The sequence below is a fragment of the Amphiprion ocellaris genome, chromosome 22 (assembly GCF_022539595.1).
Source record: "Amphiprion ocellaris isolate individual 3 ecotype Okinawa chromosome 22, ASM2253959v1, whole genome shotgun sequence".
NCBI classification, from domain to species: Eukaryota; Metazoa; Chordata; class Actinopteri; family Pomacentridae; genus Amphiprion; species Amphiprion ocellaris.
In genome coordinates this window covers 25,293,729-25,319,611 of record NC_072787.1, presented here as the reverse complement: position 1 = coordinate 25,319,611, position 25,883 = coordinate 25,293,729, and the positions used below count along the sequence as shown (strand labels likewise).

At 38.6% G+C, this 25,883-nt stretch overlaps 1 protein-coding gene and 2 long non-coding RNA genes across 4 annotated transcripts; all 3 read right to left on the bottom strand.

Annotated features, from left to right (window-relative positions):
* Nucleotides 1-4,493: 4,493 nt before the first annotated feature.
* LOC118470109 (uncharacterized) lies at nt 4,494-8,110 on the bottom strand. Its single transcript, XR_004847133.2, has 3 exons — nt 7,825-8,110; nt 7,362-7,409; nt 4,494-5,015 (listed from the first exon to the last, which is right to left on the bottom strand). It is a non-coding gene; the product is annotated as an uncharacterized LOC118470109 (long non-coding RNA).
* A 1,588-nt stretch (nt 8,111-9,698) lies between these two features.
* LOC129348055 (serine/threonine-protein kinase H1 homolog) lies at nt 9,699-12,299 on the bottom strand. Its single transcript, XM_055007346.1, has 2 exons — nt 12,294-12,299; nt 9,699-11,782 (listed from the first exon to the last, which is right to left on the bottom strand). Exons 1-2 carry the CDS (start codon nt 12,297-12,299, stop codon nt 11,255-11,257), a joined length of 534 nt encoding a protein of 177 aa, XP_054863321.1. The 3' UTR covers nt 9,699-11,254.
* Nucleotides 12,300-13,061: 762 nt separating this feature from the next.
* On the bottom strand, nt 13,062-21,234 carry LOC129347978 (uncharacterized). 2 transcript variants are annotated; one of them, XR_008600352.1, is made up of 4 exons: nt 20,743-21,234; nt 20,036-20,194; nt 18,807-19,111; nt 13,062-14,420 (listed from the first exon to the last, which is right to left on the bottom strand). It is a non-coding gene; the product is annotated as an uncharacterized LOC129347978 (long non-coding RNA). The 2 variants fall into 2 exon arrangements; XR_008600351.1 differs by lacking the exon at nt 13,062-14,420 and having other exon boundaries at nt 17,341-19,111.
* Between the last annotated feature and the right edge of the window lie 4,649 nt (nt 21,235-25,883).

Below are 25,883 nucleotides of genomic sequence, written 5' to 3'. Positions count from 1 at the left end.
CGGGGACATGCTACAGGCAACTGTTTACTGTTGTTTAATATTTATAAAGAAAACACACCAAATCCGCTCCTTGGAGACTTTCAGCCACTCTGTTCAGCTTAAAGATTCATTGCCTGCTTCATAAAGTATGCAAGATTCACAAAGGGTTTGGGAATTGACAGATGTCCCTTTCAGCTCCTTCTTGGTTTATTAAAGAGGAGTGCCAAAGATGATGACAACAATACTGATGTGAGTTTATCATTGTTGGTAGCACAAATTTAGAAGGATAAATTAAAATCTAGTCATCTTGGACATTAAGCTGAAGCATTTCCAGTGGATTTTAGAAACTTTGCTTGAGTGATCTGATCCATGGAGAAAAATGGAACACTTGAAGATGTCGGAGCCAAAATTTAATTTCAAACATTTATCCTCTAAACATAAAGACTTGGAAAGGAAATAGTCAGAAATATTGTTTGGTGCTCATCATGGCGTCCCTGCCTTCCTTCATTTGTAATGTAACACACCATTACTCCTAAAACCTCCTCCTGTCTGTCTTTACCCTGATGAATCATCTTTTTGTCCCTTGAGACAGTTTTTCCTTCAAATTCTAAATAATCCCTCTTGTACTCCCTGTTTTGAATTATATGCACCATCACATTGCCGTTTCTGAAGGGTCAAAGGGGCAGAAATTCCGCCACCTTTCCGATCATACTGTAAGAAAACTTCCAGGAGCCACGAGACAAGACTAAATTTGTTGAATTTGAGCTCAAAAAACCCAGACATTATGATGATGCATCTGTACACAAACTCACTACTGTTCACCCCAAAAGCCAAGATTACAAACTCCTGTTCCCTCTCTTCTTTTTGCACACACACAGAATGCTGGGAAACACACACTTCCAGTCACACAGGAATGCAAGCTTTACAGGGATAATAAATCCCTGCACATGGAGTCGTATGTAGGACGCTGCTGGTGCCAACTGTCATCTGAAAACCTTGAGCTTCTCCAGATTGAAAGCATTCCTCTGAACTACAGACAGTAAAATCCTCCCTCCTCGCTATCTCGAAAGTATGAATATCACCGCATTTGAGATTGCTGCGATGGAAAAAAAAAAAAAGCATCACCGTGTTTGAAAGTCCAGATTTTTGCATGTAAAACTACACTTGTGCACACTGAGAGAGGTGTGTGTGTCCTCAGTGGGGGTGTTGGAGACTTTAGGAAGCTGCTACCATGAACAAACACACTCCCCACTGTTGAGAACACTAGGGAATCTGCACACAGACACACACATACCTTTGTGCAATGGTAGCGGCACACAGATGTAAACCAGACCTCCGCTGGGTGGCAGGGGGAGAGACGCTCTTCCGGCAGACAAACAAAACACAAAGTTAAAAGTGTGTGTTTCTTTGATCTTTAGAATGGCGATGAGGAAAAAAACTAGACAAACAGCAGATTCTTCTCTATCGCTGCACTGCTACACTTTTCATTCATAACATCAAATTATCAGATATCAGCTCGCCGCCATTTTCTCCCATCAAAATCATTTTACTCGTCGTAATGAGAACTACGCGGCCCATGGAAGCAGATGTGCAACATTTTCTGTGGTCCTGCAGGAGCTGTCAGTCTGAGAAAATAACTCTAATTACATTGCCGCTGGGCATCTCTGCCAGGAGTTTAAATTTCTGTGCAAGATCTCGATGTTTATAAGCTTCACACATGCTAAATTTCTGAAAGATCGATGTGCTGTGGCTTGAGAAAAAACATGAAAATTAAGAAAATGTCTGTTAGTCTAACAACACATCACCCATCTTGGATGTTATGAGCTCATTACATGGCTGTTATCATCAGACATTATTACCAAACATATGGCCCAACAGGGACCGCCTCCATCTTGGCTCAGTACATTATTATCACCTCATTTAGTGGTGCTCCGTTATCACCTCATTTAATGGCGATGGAGCCATGATTTTGCACTTGTAGCAGACTTTCACTCAGGAGACTCGAGTCCCGTCTGAAAACATTCGTACTGGTATTTTTTGCCTTGTTTTGATTTGTTTTTACTTGCTGTTCACACCGTGTTTACTTGTGATTTCAGCTAGTGTTTAGTAAAACTTAGGCACTTAAAATACTATTGCTGTGGAAATAGATGATGAAAAAAACACCCTGTCACAATGTTTATCATGGCATAAAGCTGCCATTTTGTACCTAATCACACATCCGCAAGATGTTGTCATCATTATCAGGGTTTATCTTCTATCAGTGATCAGAATGGATGCCTAGTGAGCCACATGTTAAGTACCAGAAGTCACTCATGACTCATATGTTTGGGCATGATCTGCAATGATAACGGTCATTTGATAGGTTGGTAACATCAGAATTAGTAAGCAATACAGCAAATCGACACAACAAACTCATAAAAAAACAACCAAATACAAAAACATGCAGGATTTATATAGAAAATACAGCCAAATGCAAAAAAACAAACAAACAAAAAAAACCTACAAAACCAACTTGACCTCTAACGTTTGGCAGGCAGGGAATTGATAATGCTATACTACAGAACAAATGTGGCTCAGAATGACCAGTACTACTGTTCAACATCAGTATAACAAAGTATACTGAAAGCCAATAAAAGCACTTTTGAATGCCGCTTGCAAAACATTTTTATCCAGGATTTAATCTGGATAGAAACCCACTGAAGTTGAGACACTACATGCAAAAACATCCCCTCTTTCATGCACTGGACAACTGAGATTTTGGGCTACTTCACTTTTGTTACTTCTTTCAGAAAAGCAGAATGAAAATATTGTTAAGACACACATGTAGGTGTTGATTTTACTAAACTTTGTCTATTTTTCTCTGCAGATTTCAACTGCATACATCTTCTAAAGCTGCTTTCTAAAAATTAGTTTTCTCTCCAACTCTGACCCAGAAACCTCCACTACTGCTAGTGCTGCTCACTGATATACAAACTTCCCAGATTCATTCTTATCTATTCTGTTCATATATCATTCAATTCCTGATTTATGAACATTTCAATCCTAGAAACATGGCAAAAATTAATCTCTTTTGGTAATTGGCAGTATTTTCTGCTGTTCAGTGATAAAAGAGACAAAAATTTGGCATGCAAACACAATGAAACAACAATTTTCAACCTGGCTTTTGCCAAAATTTAGACTTCTGCTATGGAAATCCATGTAAATTAGCCCATATTTAATCAGATAATACCTAACTTGAATACTTAAATATACAATTTCTGAAGAAAAAAAAAAACTGTAAAAACAAAAACAATTGCAATAAACTGAGAAAGTTTCACAGTGCTATCTGCTAAAATTTCTCCTGTCGTGTCCGTCTTGCTTTAGGTGGCCATGGAATGAAGAGCCATAAAACAAAGAGGTGTCCTGATAAGAGGAAACAAAGGAAATTCCATTATGTTTGCATCACCTCACTTCACCTCCACCTCATCCATTGTTTTCATGCATCACAACACCTGGTTGTGCACAATTGCTTACTCATAGTGGAATTGGCTGCACAGAAACACACCTCATCCTGGAAATGTGTGTTAGCCTGAGGTAATTGGGGAGATCCCTGTTTCCAACCTGACTCATCTGTTGCTAAACTTAGTTGATGGTCTGTATCTGATTGTATCTTCAATCTGTTTTATCCATTATAAAAACATGAAATGACTTTAAGTCCTTAGTCCCACTTTCCTGTCAACATTTCTGCTGACTGTAAAGGATTAAAAGGGTATATAATTGGTAACAGAGCAGAGCAAAGCAGACTACAGTCATCCTTTATTTTCTGTTCCAGAAGAATGACATTGAAAATGAACCATGATGTCTAGACAGTCCCGTCAGATTGGAAGAGAAGGAAAATCCAACAATGCTCATCAGTGAAAAATAATGTGTGCCAGCTGAAGACAAATGATTTCAAGACGGATAATGTTATAGAAATAAACATGCAGAATTGATTCTTAAAGATGGGATAGATTGCTTTGTTTCGCCCCAGGATGGATGGCAATCTTGGCACTTTTACGTGCCGCTGATCTACAAATAATGGAAACTCACAGCAGTAACTGGCAGCAATAATGATGACATGACTTGCAAGTGTCAAAACACTGTCACTTCTATTTGGCTCAGTGCAAAACAGATCTGTCGTCTCTTCTGCAGAGCAAGTGAAGGCCGCAAACTGGAATCTAGAAAGTCAAGACCAGTGATGGAGCTGGAAATGGGATTGTGGCAAAACCTTGACCTCAGGAAAAAACCCATTTTCTGTGGTTTCATTTTTAAACTCCAATCTATGTCTGTAAATATAACTCATATGCAACAAAAATGAGGTTAAAAATGAGGTGGGTTGAGGTTTGAATGCAGTAAATACATTGTGGACACGGAGGTCCTTATGAGTTTGTGTCAAAAAAAAATTGATAAACTGTCACAGGTTTGTCCATGAAAAATGCTTCTTGGACTGATTTATCTGCAGGAAAGCGAGCGTTTACCCATAAACAAGCATCTAAACTCTATCTAATCGCGTCCTTCGTAAATTTTTAGCACACAGATCCTCTCAGATGTGAACTTCAGAGAAAACAGCTGCAGCTGGTTTCACTTGAAATCAAAGCGTAGAGCGCTCCTAATACAAAGCCGTGCTCTAATGACCGCCTCGTTATCTGCCCATAGGACTCCCTGTTTTTCTGCAGGATTTTCCAGTCCACCTCTGGCAGGAAACGACAGCAGGAAAAGCAGGCGCTGATAGGAGCACAGTGGGACGACACAGGTGGCCCTTTCATTTGAGCGGGGGTGGAAGTGCAAAGCAGAAAAGCACATGGAGGAATTTACTCTGAGTATAATGTTTATTCTCATCCAAATGCTAGTTATTATGCGCTCATATTGTTATGTTCAGCTCGTGCAATTATTATGAATATTTTAGTCTAATAGCGCATACATCACAAACATACAGTACAGAAACCCAGCCAGGTGACACACTGTTAATAGCCTGTTCTGTTGGGCAGTTACAGCAGCCAGACTAGGAGCAGTTTCCTCTAAAAAAAAAAAAAAAAAAAAGTCCAATTAAACGAAAATATGTCCTACATAAATGCTCATTTTAGCAGAGTGGAGAAAAACATGCAGCAGAGTCAGTTAAATTCCCTTATTTAAAAGTGAGAAAGTCTATATATTTACACTTTTTCTATAAACAAGCCATGCAAGATTCTACATAGATGAAAAAAATAATGACTGCCTCACTTCTTATTAATGGAACTTGTTATAGTTGGTCAGCAGTCCAAAGAGCAATCCAAGACACCGAGTTTAAATCTAGCAATCCTTGATTGATACATCAATAAATTGACGCATTTTGGCTTCCTATACAACTGAACTGCACTTTCATTTGTTGTTGTTTTAACAAATAAATAAATCTGAAAGGTAAGACTCTGATACAGCATGAAAGGCGAGTTTGCAAGAACCACAATATCTAAAAACAAGGATGGACGCACAAATCGGGACACTGGGTTTGCATCCCATGTGGGACCATTATTCTTAGAGTGAAGTTTAGTGTTACTCATTGTTGACTTTTGGTTTTAACTCACTATTTGGCTAGCAATTCTATGTGACTGGCTGAAAAAAGGAACACAGTCAAATAATAAAATGATTTTGATGATCAACTGAACAAAAATTTGTGTCATTTTAAAGCAAAAACAGTCAAATGCTCTCTAGAAGCAGCTCCGCAAACATGATTGCTTGCAGCTTTTATGTGTTTAATGTCATGTTATGGGGTTGAACATAACAAGACAACAATCACTTAATCCAAAACTCAAATTTACAACAATATATGAACCCGCAACCCTCCAATTTCTCAGTTAATGTCAAATATATCAACATTAAGTGAAAAATGTCTTGTTAAGACATCGCTACATGTCTTTAGAAGACATGTAGCTTAATCAAATATGAAAATAATTAATTACTTGACAATACTTTGGGCCTTTTAGGTATGTTTAGACATTTAGACACGTATTAAAACACAGTTAAAGATTTAAAATGTTATTTGTAAGTTTGAAAACGATAATATTTACATTTTTGAGTATAAATTATCAAAATTCACCAGTTTGACTCCACAAACGTTATTATTTTTTAGAGTATCTTTTGGACTCTTGATGCAACAAAACAGGGTAAAAATATCAACTTTGAGAAACAGAAATGACCATTTTTCACAGTTTTTACAGATTCATCATAAAGGTAGCAGACAGTATTAATTAGAAAACTCTTTTTCATAGCTAAACTAATCCAGACATTGAGTGTTTGGACTAAATTAGCTCATTTTCCCTTTCCGTTAAATCTGTGTTTCAGGTGTTAGACTACCAGAACATACAGTACCCTCAAGTGCCCATCAGTCATAATCCACTTTCCTATTCTTCTATTCTAAATAAATGGCAAAGATGTGTTATTTTGAGATGCCTTAAACAAATACAATCTGTCACAAAATACAGTACCATTAAATGTAATTAAGGGATGAAATGTTAACTTTGCCACTTGGAGAAACTACAACAGGCTTGAAAAATAAGATTCAGATGCAACTATTACGATCTCACACAAAACAGTTAAATCCTATGAGGACAAACTACAAATAATGAATCAAATCACCACCTTTAGTACTTCTCTGAACCAACTGTTATAGCTCAGAATGTCAACTCTAAAATATGCTTATATAGAGGAGGTTAAAACATCACAAAATAGTTACACAACAATGCATTCCTCATGAAATATGTTGTGATAATGTCAGAGCCTTCAAAAATCACATAGAAACTAGAGCAATAATCATTATTTCATAGTTGTAAACTATTAAATTTTTTGCAAAACGATCTGACAATCTATAAAAATTTCAAGAAACAGTCTTAATTCTCCTCTTAAATGTGAAAATTATCTGGCTTCTTCACTCATCTCTTAAAGTACACAGTTAAGGGAAACACTGATACAAGTAATCGATAACTTGAAAAAATAATCAACTGATTAATCAACTATAAAAATAGGTATTAGATGTGGCCCTAAAACAAAAATGTCGTTTACTTCGGTTGCAATTAAGGATTTTTACATTTAATCATTAGCTTTGCTGGCGACCGACTAGACTTTTCCTCATATTTAAACGTACAACACTCTATTTTCTTCTACATTGAATATTCTAATGTTAAAATAACATTTAGACAGCAAATTCAAAATGTAGCTAAGGTTGAAGTTACATTTACAAGTAATTCAGCTGTCATTAAGATATAGACACGAGAAAATGCCAAACAATACAAAAAAAAAAAAAAATCATAAAAATGGGAAGAGCAGCAACTCATTACATCAGTGAGTAAAATAAATATGAAAAATGCTGTCAGTGTCAGGGAACTACTTACAAAATGTTGCAGAAATGCCATAAATTGCTTGCTGCACACCTCCTCTGTCTACAAAATAAAGGTGGAAAGCCAAAACGTGTATTAACTTTAAAAGCAGAAATGTGCATATGAAAACAGACTCATTACCTACATGTTAACATTCAAACATCTGCCACACCTTAAATATAGGCTTTAACAAACAGCTATAAACCCCAAACAGCAGATTTAGCTGCTAACACATCATGGGAAAAGCGTAAACAGGAAGTCCAGTACATTTAACCCTTTGATGCATAACCTGGGTCAAAAGTGACCCAAAGCCAATGGAAAATGGGTATCTCCTCATGTGGTCTACGCATCAAAGGGTTAAGAAACACAAACAACTGCGCAGCAAGCAAAACAAACAAGCACTGCAGCTGTTCAAAGCCTCAAAGTAGCACAAATAAAGACACACAAAGCTAGAAACAGTCAGGTATGTTTGACTCACGTTATCTGAAGTCCATTTATCGTCCTTCATGTCGACTTCACCTGTTGCTCGTCAAGGTTTCGCTGCTAATTAACGTCAGCGGAGCTGTTAGCATTAGCACCGCTGCTAGCTAAGTTAACTGTCGGTGTTATTTCATTTTAGCGACTTTGTTAACTTCCTGTTGTTAGCTGATGTGAGGCCAGGGCGTCACAGTTTCAGCCGTACAGTTTAGCAGTAGTATGACAACGTTAACATGAGGTTTCCTCGACGCTAAATGTTTTTAATTAGAGGATGTTAGCATCACCTGGCCTCGTATAACGGCTTCTGCGCATAACTTCCGCGCATGCGCACTGACTGAGGATAAACTGGAGGGCTATTAACTAAAATGTCAGAAACCAGTTATTTTGTCATTTTCTCTCCTCTTTTAAGTTTTGCTACTTACTTTTTGAATGCTTTTTCAGAATATATAATATTATGGTAGGAGTACAATATGATGTAAATACATTAGGCAAGGCAAATTTATTTATATAGCACAATTCATGAACAAGCTAATTCGAAGTGCTTTACAATGGCAAAGAAATTATTTACAAAGATCATTTAAAAGGTACATTAAACATTAAAATCATAGAAATAAAACATACATCAAGCAAATTTTATGATAATAAAAACAAAGAAATTAAAACAGATAAAAAAGAGATAAAATATAATCATTTTAAAGGTTACAGCGCAGTGTTGAGAGTAACAGCGCACTGCTGGTATTAAGACAGTCATTAATCAAAGGCAACAGTAAATAAATAAGTTTTTAACCTTGATTCAAAAGAGCTGAGAGTGTCAGCAGACCTGCAGTTTTCTGGATGTTTTCATTCCAGATGTGTGGAGCATTAAAACTGAAAGATGCTTCTCCGTTTTTGGTTCTGACTCGGGGAACAGAGAGTAGATCTGTACCAGAGGACCTGATCAATCTGGATGGTTCATATGGTAAAAGGAGGTCACTGATATGCTTGGACTTTTCAGTCAGACCTGTAAAGACACTGTTACAGTAATCTAATCGACTGAAGATAAATGCATGGACCAGTTTTTCAAGGTCCTGTTGAGACTTAAGTACCTTAATCCTGGACATGTTGCTCAGGTGATAGTAAGCTGACTTTGTAATGGTCTTAATGAGGTTTTGAAAGCTCAGGTCTGAGTCCATGACTACACCCAGATTTCTGGCCTGACTGGTGTTTTTTAATTGTTACAACTGAAGCTGTTTACTGACATTTAATCACTCCTCTTTTGGACAACTACCTCAGTTTTGTGCATGTTTGACTGAAGAAAATTTAGACACATCCATTCACTGATTTGCTCTATGCATTTATTATTACAGTACAATGTGAATTTGGGCCTCACAATACATCATTTATATTTGCAATATTCACATTGTAAGAAGTGTGATGTTAAGTCAGGCAAATTGGCTCAACACACGCTTTCTTTGCTGGGAAACTCACTCATTTTTTAAAACTCTTCTGCAAGAGAAGGCTGTCTGATATATTACAATTTACTGCAATTTAAGGGTTCTCTTTAACTTTATTAAGAAGATGCAGAGATCGTTGAAATGCCGGCTCCACATGTGCACTGCAAAATGAAAGAGGAAAACCAAAAACAGGAAGATTTAGTTGCAAAATCAAATGCAACATCAGTTGCATGGAAATATTTTGGCGACAGAAAAAAGGATGATGTTGAGCAAAAGCATATGATCAGTCAGCAGTGTGCTGTAATTATTGCCACTGCATGAGGCAACCCAGCTAATTTGTTTCACAATTTAGCCCTGTGGAAAGCCAGATCTGAATGCCATCTGAAGCAAAAAGCAATTTCAGATTCATTTGGCAGTATTACGGAACATGAGAAAGGTTCCAATATTGCAGTAACTTTTCATCAATTTATCAATTAGCAGAGAAAAAGAGGGTTTGAAGACACAATCCGGTCCCTTGACATGTAACTCCATCATTTTTTCTCAAGCTTGCCATCTGAGAGCTGAGTGAAAAATGCAAGTTGAAACAGAGCAAGTGGAATGATATGCAGCTGCAACAGACTTGTGTTTCAGCCAGACAGAGTTAAAAAGTCTCATCGTCCGCTTTATTAATTCCAACTGAAAATTGGCTGTTTGTAAACTGAATTTTTCACGGCTGATCGTACAAGTGAGAACATCATAGCATCAGCCAATGTAGTGAAGGCTGCTCTAGTAAGAATTATTTATTAATTTCAAGTATTTGCACATTGTGTTCTCCAAATACTTGGGCAAATCTTTGAGATGTGGCTTGCTTACTCGTTGTCTTTTGTGTATTTGTCGTCTCTGCTGGTATCTTTGGCTCCAGATATGCATTTACTGCCACCAGTATTCTCCACAATGCTTATTGTTTCCTTTATGTTGTTTGTCTGTTTGTCTTTACCCTCACCCAAACCAGTTAAAGCAGGTAGCCACCCTTCCTGAGTCCGTTTCTTCCTGTTAAAAGCAGCTTTATTTCTTTCCATTGTTACCAAAGAGCTTGCTCAAATGGGATAATTGAGATACAAAGTGTTGCACTAAAACACTGGATTTTTGTGTTATCTTTAGCTGAGCATTGCCTCTTGTGGTTTTCACAAATTTTAGATAATTAAAATTGTGGTGGTATTGGGTGATAATAAAATGCAAAAACACAATGAAGTGGTAATATAACTGTGTAGTATTTACACTACCATTCAAAAATTTGGGGTTACTTAGAAATGTCCTAAGCAGTTTTTTTTTTTCAATGAAGATAGCATTAAATTAATCAGAAATCCAGTGTAGACATTGTTAATGTGGTAAATGACTATTCTAGCAGGAAACGGCTGATTTTTAATGGAATATCTCCATAGGGATACAGAGGAACATTTCCAGCAACCATCACTCCTGTGTTCTAATGCTACATTGTGTTAGCTAATGGTGCTGAAAGGCTAATTGATGATTAGAAAACCCTTGTGCAGTTATGTTAGCACATGGAGAAAAGTGGGAGTTTTCATGGAAAACATGAAATTGTCTGGGTGACCCCAAACTTTTGAACGGTAGTGTAAATAGCACCAATTCACATGCATGCCATCCCATTGCACTTAACATAGTAAGATATGGATTATGAATTTTAAACAGAGAACCCAACAATCCAAAATTTCCTTTAGATCTCCTATGAGCAAGCAGTTGGTGACGGGAAGGAACTAAAGAAAAACAACCCTTTAATGGAGAGGGCGACAAAAAAAACTCTGATAGAACCAGGCTCAAGGAAGGCAGCCATCTGCCTCCACTGGTTGGGGTGAGAGTGGGGATGAGGAGGGTGGGAGAAAGCAGGATAGCAGATTATAACAATACAATGTTGATTTCTCATGTGTTGTTCAGAATTGTCCAATTTGTACATATTTGCAAGGAGAATTGATTGATTTTGGTCGATGGAGCTACCATTTGCTACAAGAAATACCAAACCAAACTCCAGTCTGCACATGAAAAGCCCAACAAACTTACATTTCCATGGAAGCTGTATTTTCCTCTCACAATGGACCTGTAGAGTCGTGTGCGGCTGTCGTCCTCAAACGGCATGCATCCACTCAGCACGATGTAGGTGATTACCCCCACAGCCCACATGTCCACCACACACATATAGCATTTCCTCAGCAACACTTCAGGGGCCATGTACTGTGGGGTTCCACAGGTGGTGCTCAAAGACCACGACCGGCCTTCTCCAGTTTGACAAATCTCAGATTCTGCGATTGTGCCGCCAAAAGTAGCCAATCCAAAGTCAGTCACCACCAACCTGGAGTCGGCTCCGGGGTGGTAGTGCAGAATATTCTCAGGTTTCAAGTCTCTGTGGGTGATACCGAGGCTGTGCAGGTATCCAACCCCAGCCAGAACCATCTGTAGAGCCTGGGTGGCGTCTTGCTCGGTGAAGTGACCCCTGCTGACGACCCGGTCCAACAGCTCCCCACCTGTCGCCGGCTACAGGACTTTTGAACAGTAGTGTATATATGACAGAGGTCTTTCCTCCCTGTGATTTACACCCATTTAACTGCATAAAGTAGTCTCAACTTTTCCTGACATATTGTTAGTTAGTATTCTGAGCATTGTTATAACATTGATGGAAATGATACTCTTGTTGTTGTTTTTCTCTCTCTGTCTCTCTGAACAGATGCCAGTGCCAGTGTTGGTGCTCTGCCACTGGCTGTAGGCTTTGGGTTGTGTTCAACTTTTCGTGTGAGTCAGCTCACAATTCTTTGTTAAAACTACAAGGTCAGTGTACACCGTCTTGCATTTTACATCACTTTGTGTTCTTGCATAAGAGTATGTGGCCAAGCTTGGAAATTTATGTAAGTTTGTAGCTGCTAGTATGACTAAGCTTCTTTTCTTGTTCGTTTTGTTTGGTTCCTGTTTACTCTCCACACAGTTCCAAAGTGAGGACTGTTAAAGGCAGGCAGACGATGTTACACAACAAAAGAAAACAAATACAAACCACCATCTTACCATCCAAAAAGTATTATTTTCCAAATGCATCACAGTGGTCTGATACCTTTAAAGGGAGCAGACACCATTGGTCTCTTTTTAACAGTATGTTTGGACACAAATTACCTCACCAGCAATGTTCCCTGTAATTTTTCCTGAGTGTGAGCAAACACACAAACTCCCTGAGCGTCCCTTGGACCACTGTGAGCAACATCAGACGTGTGCACTGTGGTCACACCAGCATCACATCCATTCAAGTTACATGGTTCATTAAAAGAATCAAATTACAGCATTTACATTTCTGTTCAAACACTTTGTCAACAGGAGCCAGTTGAAGGCTGCAGTGATTTTAGTGACACTACAATGTATAAGAGTGAAGTTACTGAATATTTGTCTCTCTTTACTGTTGCAGCGGTTTTGTAAATTGCAGACAGACCCTGTTCATTCAAACAACTTTTTTAAAAATCTAAATCTTAACACAGTTAATGTATTAACTTATTTTTGTGTGTATGCATGCATTTATTGATTTATTTAGTACTGTTAACATATCAGAGTTCTGAATGAATTTTTCTTAAGATAGGCAAAGGCCATTTATTGATTACATATAGAATAGAATAGAATAGAATATTCTTTATTGTCATTAAAAAATGTATAACGAGATTGCAGAGCTTCTCCTTTACAGTGCAAGGCAATCTTAAAGTAGTGCAAAAACAGTCTATTTACATATATACAGTATAAATAACGGAGATAAATAACGGAGTGAATATAAATAGCAGTGAATGAGACAGTGGTGTATATTGCACAGATGCACTATGTTGTCGGCTTTGTGTGAGACCTGTGAGAGTTCAGGGTGGTGATGGCTCTCGGAAAGAAACTGTTTTTAAGTCTGTTAAATGTTTATTGAAAACTAAAAAGCATTTTAAAAAAAACAACTTAGGCATTTATTGAGTCACTAAAATACTGTAGAGTACAGACCACATCAGCATGATTATAAGCATCCTCTGGTAAATGAACAACCAGATACTGATGTCTCTCACCATATGGACTTCAGGAGATGACTGGGGGATGATAAACTGTGACCTACTGGTTGGGTTCTCTCTGTTCTCATGTTTCTTACATGTTTGTCCCCTGACAGCCGGGTCCTAATGTTTTTTGAGCAACACACCATACTATGACGTTTTTACAATGATGGTTCTACTATGGAACCAGTTTGACATGTTCAGGCGTTCTTTGTGTGAAAACTCAGAGATTTCAGGTATCAGAAGGTGGTTTTCAACTTTCTTTGTTAACTTTCTGCTTCAACTTTAAACTAAATTTCCTTGACTAAGCCAGCCCTCTGGACGTCCAGTAAGCTGTGTTCCTATTGGCTGTCCAGGTGGCTGCTTGGTGTTATCAGGAACACCTGAGCAGCTCAGTGTCTTCCTGCTTTATTTAGCTGCAGACAAACATTTCCTCTGTTTCTCTTCACCACTGATCCGGGTTTGGTTCCATTGCTTTAGTTTGTTCTTTAGGCGTTGGCTTGCAGCTTCCAGCAGTAAAATCGTCTTTAATGTGTTTCTTGGTGTGTTTTAGGGCTTTGTACTGGATAGTTGTCTTGGTAAATGTGGTTCTTTAGTCACAGTTAGCACATGGTGCTAATATGTGCAGTGATTAGTGGATTTGTTGCAGCTGAGTTGTGTCTTCATCTTGGCTGTAGTGAGTCTGTAGAGGTTTTTGGTCAGACACATTCTGTATTCTTGTTTGAGAACCAACGTTGGTTGTCCAGAAGGTAAGAGTTCCTGTCCTGATTCTCTGTTCTCAGAGCTTCTCTGGTAGGCTGCAGGAGACTTTAGCGTTTGGGTTGTGCTAGTTTGGTTTTTGTATGGTGTCATTTGGACAACTATCTTGAGGCTCCTCCATGTGGTTTAGTGAGGTTTTCTGGAACAGTTCTACAAAGCAACCTGCAGCAGAAGAGACTTTGAGAGTTTTTAGGAAGTTCTGGAGACCAGACTTTAGAGCAGCAGAAACATTTGTCAGCAGTTTGAGCAGGAGAAGGTGAGCTTCAGAGTAGAAATGAGACAGAAACCTTCTTGACCCGTGTGGTGAGGTCCTGTACCAAGAGTTTGAGCAGGTTGTGAAGAGTCTGTAGTTCTTTGGTCTGAAAGCACAAGAATTGACTCATTAAAGGAGAAAACAGGAGATATTGTTGGTTCTTCTGTCACTCTGCAGTTTCCTTAGACTGAATATCAAGTTTATATTTTAAATGATTTACAATGTGAGGCCAAGAAGACTTCAATAAACTCCCTCCATCCCCTGGACACAACAGATTTTATTACCATGTTAAATCTTTCTTTTTTTTTTTTGTTTTTGAGTTTTAATCATAGTTTTAGCATAGTTTTTTTCTCTTTGCTTGTTTACTTTTGTAATCTGTGTGAAAGGTGCTAAACAAATAAAGTTGAATTGATAAACTGAATAATTGACTAACTCATGATTGTGACAACAGAAGTATTTTCATTGTGATTTAAGGGTTTGTTTCATCTTTAAGGTTGGGGTTAAAATCTTGACAGAAAAAAAGATTAAAGAAATAAACTACAGTGAAAAAGCAATTAAGTCAATGGAAAAAAAAACATTTAATATAATAAAACCTTTAAAAAAAATTAAACATTAAATACAATTATATTAGAGAAAATATTTAATTAGATAATTAAACGGAAGATACAAAGCATGTAATTATGAAATTAAACAAAAATTTATAAACAAAAATATTAAACATTAAAGATGAAATATTTTAGATAATTAAACATTCAAAAAATAAAATTAAACAAGACAATTACACATTTAGAAAAATACTAAAAATGTAATTAGATTATTAAACCTTTAAAAGTCAAAACATTTAATTAAAAAATTAAATGTTTAATTAGAAAATTAAATCTTGACAATAAAACTTTAAATAGGAATTAAACAGAAAATACAATGAAGCATTAAAAAAGAAAATTAGCCATTAAAAGGTGGTAAAACATTTAAAAAGAAAAACCTTAACAAAGATTTAATCAAAAAATTAAACATTGGGAAAGAAAAGGAAATTTTTCAAACAAGCCGATAAAACATTTGAAAAAACAACAAACATTAAAAAGACAAACCATTTCGAAATCAGATCAGACATTAGAACAGAATAAAAGGTGAGAAAAGAGCAAAACTAAACATTTAAGAAGAATCAAACTAAAGACAAAACATTTGAAAAGACAACAGTTAAACTTTAGAAGATCAAATTAAACAAGAAGATCAAATTAAACAGAAGGAACAATAAAATGATCAAAAGAGCAAAAACAGATCAAGGCCTGAAAGTGTTTTCTAGTCTGAAATGAAAACATCAAGTTGTTTCTTCAAACATTTCCTCTTTCTATGTTCTTGGTTTGATTGTGGACAGATTTACTAAGAACTCATTTCAGAAAACTGCTTTCCAGATAAAGTCTACTAGTAGTTGAAGGCATTGATCAAACTAATGTTACCTTCTGATCTCCACAAACTTTACTGTTCAGTGAAGAGAATCAAAGTTTGTTGAGGATTTCTAAAAAACCCACAGGTGAAGGTCTGAGAAGAACTCAGATGGCTGGTCTAAATGTGAAATCAAGACTCATAGTCACAAGTTTTAAGCCTTCTGTTCACCAGAAAGTTCAAACTAACAGAGAAGTACTGAGAAACTTTTAGGATTTCAGTCCTCAGACTGTCTGAAGGTTCAAACTAACAGAGAACTACTCAGGAACTTAGAAGATATCAGTCCTTGGACTGTCTGAAGGTTCAATCTAACAGAGAACTACTGTGAGACTTAGAAAATTTCAGCCCTCAGACTGTGTGAAAGCTCAGGTCCTGAGGACTCGGGAGGTGTGGAGGCTTTGGAAAGTCTTGGAACTGAGGGTTCAACCCTCCAGCACAAAGGCTGAAGTCCAACCTCCTGAGAAAAACGGTCGAGTCGAGACTCGAGTTAAAAAAAAACTCGAAAACGAGAAAAAATAGATGACAAATGCGCAAAAAAAAGAAGAATTAGCATCTGAGCGAGTAGCTCAGGAGGATAAGAAGAGGACTACCAAGCGGTAGGTCGCAGGTTCGAGACCCGCCACCGGCAGTTTTCTTTCTTTGTCTTTGTCAAGATTTTGAGAAAATTTAAGAAGTGTCTGGTCTTGAACCAGCGACCTGCAGCTCCATAGGCAAATCCTTAACTCACTGAGCTACAGATCAGATACAAAGAAATAAATTCGTCGTCCCTTTGGCATCATAGTTCCTCAAGTGACCACATGGGCGGAGCCAAGGCGGAGTCTGGGTGGAGTCAGGGCGGAGAGTAGGCGGGGAGGTGGGTGGCGGCCTCCCCCCTCTACTCCCCCACCTCCCCACACCGCCCACCACACCTTCCCCCACCCGACGAGTTCTTCGAGTCTCCACGAGTTCTTCGAGTCTCGACAGGTTTTCCCCAGTTTCTGGAGTTTCCACGAGGTCGGAGGCAGAACAAGTTGTCATGAAGAGGTGTTGAAGTCGGCCAGGATGGACTGACTTTTTACAGCGACTAGAAGGAAGACGACTAGAAGAGCAGGTCTTTAACCACCATCCATAAAATCCATGGAGTCGGTTCCAGAGAAATGAAGGGAGGTCAACTTTTATCAACCTCCATCCACATGTTCAACTTCATATCTTTGACATTTTTAGCACCACAAACCTTTAGTATCACACTTTATTATCATTTATTAGGACTTTAATGGAATCCTCCAGCAGATTTAGTTTTTGTTGACAAAATTTATTCTTGTCATCGTGGGACTGCAGTATTTAAAACTCTTCCTTCTATTTGACCTCATGCTTATTAGTTTTAGTGGAGAAAGTTATTTTAATTGTCGATTAGTCTCTTAAAAACCAAATAATAAATTGGATTAGTCAAGAGATTTAAATTTTTTACTTTGTCATATTTTAAATATGACAAAAAATATAAAAACAAAGTGTCTTGAGACAATTTGACCTGTAATTGGCGTTACATAAATAAAAAAATAAAATTGAATTAAAACTGTATGTATCTTGTAATGTTGGAGTAATTCAGCCATATATGTTAGAAAACGCATTTTCTTTGTCCATTAATCTGTTGATTGTTTGCTCCACTAATTCATTTCTTGTTTTGGTTTATAAAATGTCAAGCCCAAATATACTGTTTACGATCATAAAAACCAAAAAGATTTACATTCATGATGCAGGAATCAAGCAGGTTTTCAATTTTTATCTTAGTTTAGTCAGAAAGATAGTTGATAATGTGTGAATTGTTGCAGCTTGTGAGCCGTAGAAGGTTTTAATCTTTGGGGCAGAGTGTCAGAAAACATTTAGAAACAACATCAACAAAACACTCAACAAAGATTTGAACATCATTAAAGGGAAATTCAACTTTTGCATGACAATGTCTAATTAAAGGACATTTATTTCCAACATAAATGTGTGATATTCATCCTCTGGAGCTTTCTCTTCACATCATCTTCCACCTGGACTGCTTTGGTCGGGAGCATGTGCAACAAACATTTGAAAAACTGCACTTTAACATCAATGAATGACACTGAAGTTTAATCTCTACATAAATGAGACTGAGTCTGGATGTGCTGCTCTGTCATTAACTCCTAAGTTTAGGGAAAGTTCAAACAAAAGAGGACAGTTCAGATAAGACTTGAGAATGAGCTTATTTTGAAGAAACATCTCAGACTTTCTGAGCTTCAGCACCTCTAGCAAGATATTTTAACAACAAGCAACTCAAGAGATCCAGAAGTTGGAGAGAGTTAGCTTTAACTGAGCCAAAGAACATGTGGGACGCTAACCTAGCAAACATTTCAGACTTTTCTCTGTGAATTCTGAGAAATAATTTCCTATTTAATGACAGAGCTACACATCTTAACTCAGTCATTAAAACAGACTCTAATTCAGTGTCATCCATCCATATTAAAGTGCAGTTACCCAAAATGTTTGTTGCATGAGCTCCAACAAAACCTGTCCAGGTAGAAGGCCACTTTGACAAACAGGAAGTGGAAGATTCCAAGCAGATTTATAGAAGGGGGAACCGGACTGTACTAAGTGTGGTGGAGTATAGAGGGGTGTTTTGTGGGTTTTTAAGGCTGATAATGATTATTAGTGAGACATTTGGAGTAGATATTCATTTGCAGTAAATGAAAGTATTTAAAATCTTGAGTTAAACTGAGAAGAACACAAACTCTAACAGAAAACTTTATTTGTCAATCTGTGTCTACGGCCCCTCCGACCACCACCAACATTCATACACCAGTGTGAGTAGTTGCACTGGAAGCAAGGTGGATAAAGTGTCTTGCCCAAGGACACAACAGCTAGGACAGAGCCGGAATCGAACCGCCGATCCTTCGATCATTGGACTACCCGCTCTACCACCTGAGCCACAGCCGCCCTAATAATTTATGTCTCTTTCCTTTGACTTGTTATTTGTACAATATACGATGTATATGATGGTGTGTTTTCATCCCAAAGGCTATACTATGATGTTTTCTAAGAGACATACGATGCTACTCTGGTTGTTCTGGCTCTGGGCTGCTGCACTCCTCCTCTGTTGTTTTCTGGATTGTACTCAGCTGCATGTCTTCGTCCACCAGGCCTCCGTTGACTCGTCCCGCCTGCCGTCTCTGGAGCTGAAGCTGGATTGGAACAGACCAAAGTACAGTCCAATCACGATGCCAGCTGCCTCTCAAAAGGCTCCTTCATCTGGAAGGTGGCAGCACTTCTTCTGAGGGGAAGCTGAGCTGGCCCAGCAGAACTTTGGAGATGTGTTCCAGTGGTTGGTGGATGTGTGGGGAGACAGAGAGGGACCTTTGAATTGTTCACAAAGGAAAACAGGGAACCCATTGGTAGTTTTAGTTTAGGGTGCTACTGTGGTGTGTTTTTGGGTTTTAAGAGGTGAACAGGAAGAGGGGTTTTTTTGTATTGATTATCTTTTACTTTGTTCCTGGTTGGAATGCCAACATGAAGTTCACTTTTAGTTCTGTTTATTTATTTTTATTTTACTAACACCCATTTGTTTTTAACCCCCTCACATGTGTTGTTGTAAACTTACTCTTTCAAATAAATTGTCGTCTAACCCTCTGGAAACCAGCGTTTGGACTGTTTTTGTGTTGCTCCTCACCTACTGACAGCTGTGGACTAAAGGCTATACTGTGATGTTTTTAGAGCGACATGCTATACTATGATGTTTGTTGGGCGACATGCTATACTATAGGCTTTTTTAACTGACATATTACTGTGACTTTTTTTGTTTTATTTTTTTTTGTTTTTTTAGCAACATATAAGAATTCGAACAGTTTTAAAAGTTACTATACTTTTACTTGTGCAATGAAATTATTATTCTATGGCATTTTTTAGATGACATATTATACTCTGATGTTTTCTTGAATTACATACTATTTTGACAATATACTGCACTATGACATTTTTTGAACCACATATCATACATGATAATTTTAGGCAACATCCTATCATTTTGCGCTTTTTGAATCATAATAATCTATGTTTTGTTTTGTTTTTCTTGCCAACATGCTGTACTATGAACTACAGGCCATACTATGTTATTCTTGAGTAAAGCATACTATACTTTGACATTTTCTGAACTACATCCTATACTATGGCGTTATACACAGAGTGCTTTGGTTACATGTTGATTTATAATCTAGATTTTTTTCTGTTTTGTTTCTTGACGGGATTACCACAGACCTGACCGTGAACACCGTCGACACCCACCTCAGAGAGACGCTGTCTGAGATCTCAAGGCTGCTTGGTCGTGGTCTTTCTGGCACGTACTCTTCCAAGATGAGCCGGGAAGTTTAACACTGATGGAATGACACCAGGTCTAAGCCGACAAACTTCCAATTCCTCCTCAACCCATAGTCTCTGGGAAACCTACATGGAGTAAGAAAAGTAGACAGAGAAGTAAGTAAGTCTGTACACAACATATTAAAAAGAAATCACGCTAATAAATTAAGTACAAAAAACCGAATTAGCCAATATACTGGAGACCAGAGCTATTTAATTTGATAAGTATAACCTTGTTTAGTAACATTTCAATTATTTGAGAGCAGTCCTAAAGAACTGCCTGTAATCCCAATCATGAAATGGGTTTGGAGGAAGAACATAGATGGTAATCTGGATATATATGAGTTAGGCTTTATAACTACTGTACTATTACAAATGCTGATACTACTTCTACGACTCTAACAGCTGTTTATACTACTACTGCTGCTTTTAGTATTACTACTGCTGCTTGTACTTTTAGTATTACTACTACTGCTTATACAACTATACTACAGCTACTATTAATCGTCTGGTATTTGGTTGTCAAGCTGCTAGCTCGCCTTAGCGTTTTGCTAGTGGCTAACTAGTTAGCTCTCATAGACTGGAAGCTCTCAACAAGATTTCATAATGAAAAAAGAGCCAAAAACTATTCTTACCTATGAAAAGTCATTCCAAGTTTCCTTGTCTCAATCGTACGACGCAGTGTGTAACTGTATGCAGCACAGTGAGCCGGCATACTTCTTGTTTCCGTTTTCACACCGTCTACATCAACGGAATGCACTGAAACTTTGCCCCCACTAGCTTAGCCTCGCTGTAGCACGCAGCTCAAAGGGGCGTGTCCTATCTACTCATTCATATCTATGAGAACAGCGGTAGCTGCACATAAGGACGCCTGACGTAGATTAGCTGCGTAAATACCATTATATACAGTCTATGGTAAATACGTATGTGAATCGTATCATTGGCTGCAGCAGCCAGTCACCGGTCACTCACTGACTCACACTGAAAAATAGCACAGAATGAATTGTTACGTGTTTATTTTATTTACAATTTAGGTTGGATTTTTTTTTTTTTGTGCGCAGCAGATTTTCTGTGCGCGGAGACCGTGTCAGCAGTGCGCAATTGCGCACGCGCGCAGCTTAAAGGGAACAGTGCTCACCAGATACTTATTTTTCTTAGAGTATTGTATAGAAACTCTGGAAATGTGTTTTAAAGACTAGAAACGTTCAATGAGAGCCTGCGCTGAGTCACAAAAGTTAATGAAACGCCTACCTTCTAATGTCTTTCTATAGAAAAATGTATCGAAACAGCTTCTCGATTTTAATTCCCAAGCAGCAACCTTTAATGGTTCAATGATTTATTAGCCCCCAGGTATCTATTATGCAGCACAATGCGGTGCACTGAAAGTACCACATTATAGATTGAACATTTCATAAAAGTCAGATAGTGACTTTCAGCATTGTGTTACCCAGAATAACCTCGAAATTCTAAATGGGAAAAACTGCACTTACGCTCGCTCGTGATTCTCGGCAGGTATCTACTTTGTTTACTTCCTTTTATGTGGATTAAAATAGTGAAAAAGTTTTAGTTCAACAGGAATGTTCATCCAACTTTGAATTGAAGACAGTAGTTCTTGTGTTTTAAACAAACTGCCACCGAGCTGATGCTCTCCAGTAAAAGCCTTGTTTCTCCTACAGCTTCCTTAGGCCACTAAAATACATTAAAGAATGACTGGGCGGTGAAAGCAATTGCATTTCTAAACACTCTGAACTTAAATGAAAGGAAACTCGGCCTAACTTAAACACTGACAGAGCAGGAAAAAGCCAGGAAATGCAGTGTCTCTGGCGTGTTGGAGCCATTTACATCCTGCAGGGCTTCATATCAGTTAACCCGCTTCCTTGCGTTGACATGTGACTCTTTGAAAAGGGCATTGTGTGGCTGCCATAAATGCATCACAACTTTCTTGGAAGGCAGAGAAAGTGATGGCATTGTCTTTCTTTTTTGTCCTGTTTCTTCTTCCTTCATTGATATGATCAGGTCGTGTTGCTGGAAAGCTTGCCAAGCTCGGAGCGCTCTTCCATAAACTCCCACTTCAAATGAATCAAGTTGAAAGCACGCAAGCAGCGCAAGCTTTCAAGGGAAGGAATCCTTCAAGAGAAACAGTTACCAAAGCTGGCAGGCCCTTTCAGAGGAGACGCTAATGAAGCAACTGGCTGCGATCCAGACGGTTTATAAAACTTGGGGAGTGAGGCGGTGATGACGACTCCTTATCCTCGCTCTTATCATATCTTGTGCATTTGATGTTCAAGAATGGTTGCTTATTTTAACGTAAGTTTTGGCCCATTTCAGAAAAGCCTATAAGAATTAAGAAGAAAAATCATGTGTGGTGAGGTGTCGCCCACAGATGATGGCCAGACTTGACATTGACCTGTGTGGCCGCTCCACTCAGACTGGGAAGATATCACTTACAGGTAATGAATGCTCCCCCTGTCTTCCCAAAACCTCCACAGAAACCCCGATGTGCCTTTCCCACAGGGATTACTGTGTCTGTGTGTGTCCACAATTGTGTGCGTTCGTGGATCCATGTTGTGTATTTGCCGGCTCTATATGGGGAGCAGCAAGGCTGAATTATCTCCAAGGTAACAGCGAGGGACTCGTGGAAAAGAAAGCACCCCAACTGAGAGGTGAATGATGTGTGGCAGCTGACACAAGCAGCGTTCCTTCACATTCGTCTTTCTGTAGCAACAGAAGATGAAGGGAGAGCGAACTGAGTGAATCACTGAAACATGAAAAACGCTGTGAGTTGTGGAATATTTCTGAATAAAAATGTGCTGTATCACCAGTGCTTGGATTTTTTTTGTTTGCCACAGTAAGTTTTGGCGGTTGGAAGTAACTCATCTCAAAGCTCGCATCAGCTGCAGGGAGCACATTTCACCAAACAGCCAAGTTTAACTGGAGCCATTACAACATAAATGCTAATTAGTTATGGCTGCATCTGTCAGTGTTGTCTGTCATTTTAACAGGAGACAGTCAGTGGCAGCTAAAATCAGCCTGCTAATGCTATCTGAATGTCGGAGCTACAGAGGTTTTTCCAGCCACGTCAGGAATTGAGAGTGTTTATAGCTACTGTGGATGGTCACTCTGAATGATGGAGCGAACAGACGCCTGATATGGAGAAAGGAGCAGATCTATTGTGTAACAGGCTATCTAACTTCAGCTCAGTGCTGAGTAAACCATGTGTCCACATGGCTGTTATGAAACTAATTTCCTCCTGGTGCCTGAAGGCCAGCAGCTTATGGCAAGATGTTTTACCATTTATGAAGTACACTGAAGATGTGTTGCAGATCTCCATGATTCAGTCTTTCCCGGTCAGAAAGTGTAACTATTTGTGCCACAATTTAGTTTTAATTCATGGAGACATTAAACATTTATCAAGAGATGTTAAAAAGTGGAATTTCAAATCAAATTTGACAAATGACAGACCTGATAAATCTGACATATTACCCTTCCCAAAAACAAAAGTTTTCATTTTTTATACTCCAGCTTTTGAATTCCTTTTGTCTCAACAATAACAAGAAAGCAAATGTGTATATTTCTCAGAATGTTGTTTGTCCTGTTTGTGTGCAACATGATGAAAATGTGGCTGCTCTGTGAACTGAGCAGAAGTAAAAAAAACAAAAAAAAAAACAACTCTTTATTGTGGACAGCTACAATACATCTCTGTCTCTTCTCTCACGTGCTTTTTCGAGCAGATCAAAGTTGGCAAGCTTTATCCACACATCCAGTATGTTTGCCTGTGATTGAGATCAGAGTGGAAGCACCCACACAAGGCGGGCGTAGCTGTCACCTCTGCTAACTGTGATCCAAAGAGACTGAAACTTGAACACACACTGTTCGCATTGTAAATCCAAATCGACTGTGTCAAGAGGCCTGCGGGGGCTCACTGCAGGCCCAGAGGTTCTCCGGTTACCGGGTCGCGTGGGCATTTTCAGTCCGTCAGACGTAAACGGACGTCTTCTGCAGCCGCTGATGACATGGACAGGGAGTCGCCCACTGGTGCTACTCTACTCGTGTTCCATCATCTGGAGTTTCAGCGTCCGTCTGACTGAGCAGATGTCCAGTTGACGTGGGAGGATTCAAGCTTCAAATCTGGAGAAGGACTTAAAAACTGTTACCTGCAACCTCATTGCATAATTACAAAAAGTTCTGTGGATCATCTGATATGTTGGTCTCATATTTAGCAGTGTTAGCATAACTGTAAGGCAGGCAAAGGTCAGACTGTGTGTTGGGCTGTCTGTCAGTCTGTCCACTACTTTAGTTTAGAGCTAAAGAAATCTCAACAACTATCAAATGGATTGACAAGAAATTACTAACATGGTGCCTAGAAGAGGAATCCTAATGTCACTGGTGACCAATCTGCCCATTTTCTTCCATCTATTTGGGGTAGGATCATTTTAGCAACAAGCTAAACAAGGCACTCCAAGCACCCAGCACTTTTTTTCCAGTTCCTTCTGGGGGATCCCAAGGCTTTCCCAGGACAGATGAGATATGTAATGACTCCAGTGAGTTTTGAATCTTCCACAAGCTACCAGTTGGATGTGAAACCTTCAAAGGCATGAAAATGAGGAAGGGGTCCAGAAGGCATCCTAATCAGATGCCTGAACGACTTCATCTCATTCTTTTTGACACAAAGGAACAAAGACTTTACTCCGATCTCCCTCCAGATGTCCAAGTTCTTGACCATATCTCTAAGCCTGAGCCCAGCCATCCAACAAAGGAAACCCATTTCTGTCGCTTGCGGCTGTGATCTCCGTCCGTTGGTCACAGGGCAACTGTAGACCTCCTTCTTCACCATGATTTTTTGGTACAGCACCCACATTGCTGCGCCAGTCATACCAAGATACGTAAACTCCTTCTCACCCCTGTCATAGAGGCCGTAACCCACTGGTTTCTAACAGAGAACCAGAATTACTCTGGTAACTTCCTGACTTTTTCTGAGAGTTTTTTGTCCTGTATAGTGTCTTAATATTTACTGGATGGATCTGCGCAAAATTTTGTAGAGGCCTTTATTTCTCTTAAAGCTACTGCAAGATTCACATTCATGGTTCTGTCAACAACTGTGCTTTTTGTTCATTGTACCTGAGCAAATGTTACCGCAACATCATGCTAAATTTAGATGCTAAACGTGGTGAAATGTGTTTTGTATTAGCATGCTGATTTTGTCTTTTTGAGCATCTTTGCATGTATGTAGCTTACTGTGGAGGCTCACAAAGTCACTAGCATGACAAACTTTTGTTGTCTTGTTCCAAGTCACATCGTTCACAGGCTCTTAGACATCCAATAATATGTAAATCACTCGTATCAGCTGTAAATTGAATGCAGAATGGTGACATTTTACCCGCCACAAGGGCAAATATTTTAGTTTGAAATATGACATTATCTGTGAATAATTTGAATGACTCACATTCTGCAGTGCATTTAGCTCCTCTATGTCAGCAACATTTCTCTTTTTCCCACCTCTGCATCGCTGTTTCCTGGGGAAAAATGTTTTTTTTTCATATCTTTACATGCAAATTACATTACATATGAATGGTTGGCTGAGGCAGTAAAATGATTTAATGCTTTGCTTAAAGGCACAATGGAAGATTGGTTCAGAATTAGCTGTTTCTTGTTGTTAGAAGCAGATGTGATGTGTGCAATTTCACAATATGTTTGATTTCAAGGTGGCTTGAAACACAAATCCGACTCGAATTAGGGATAAAATAGGGAGGAAACTTAAACAGAACAAAAGTATAAA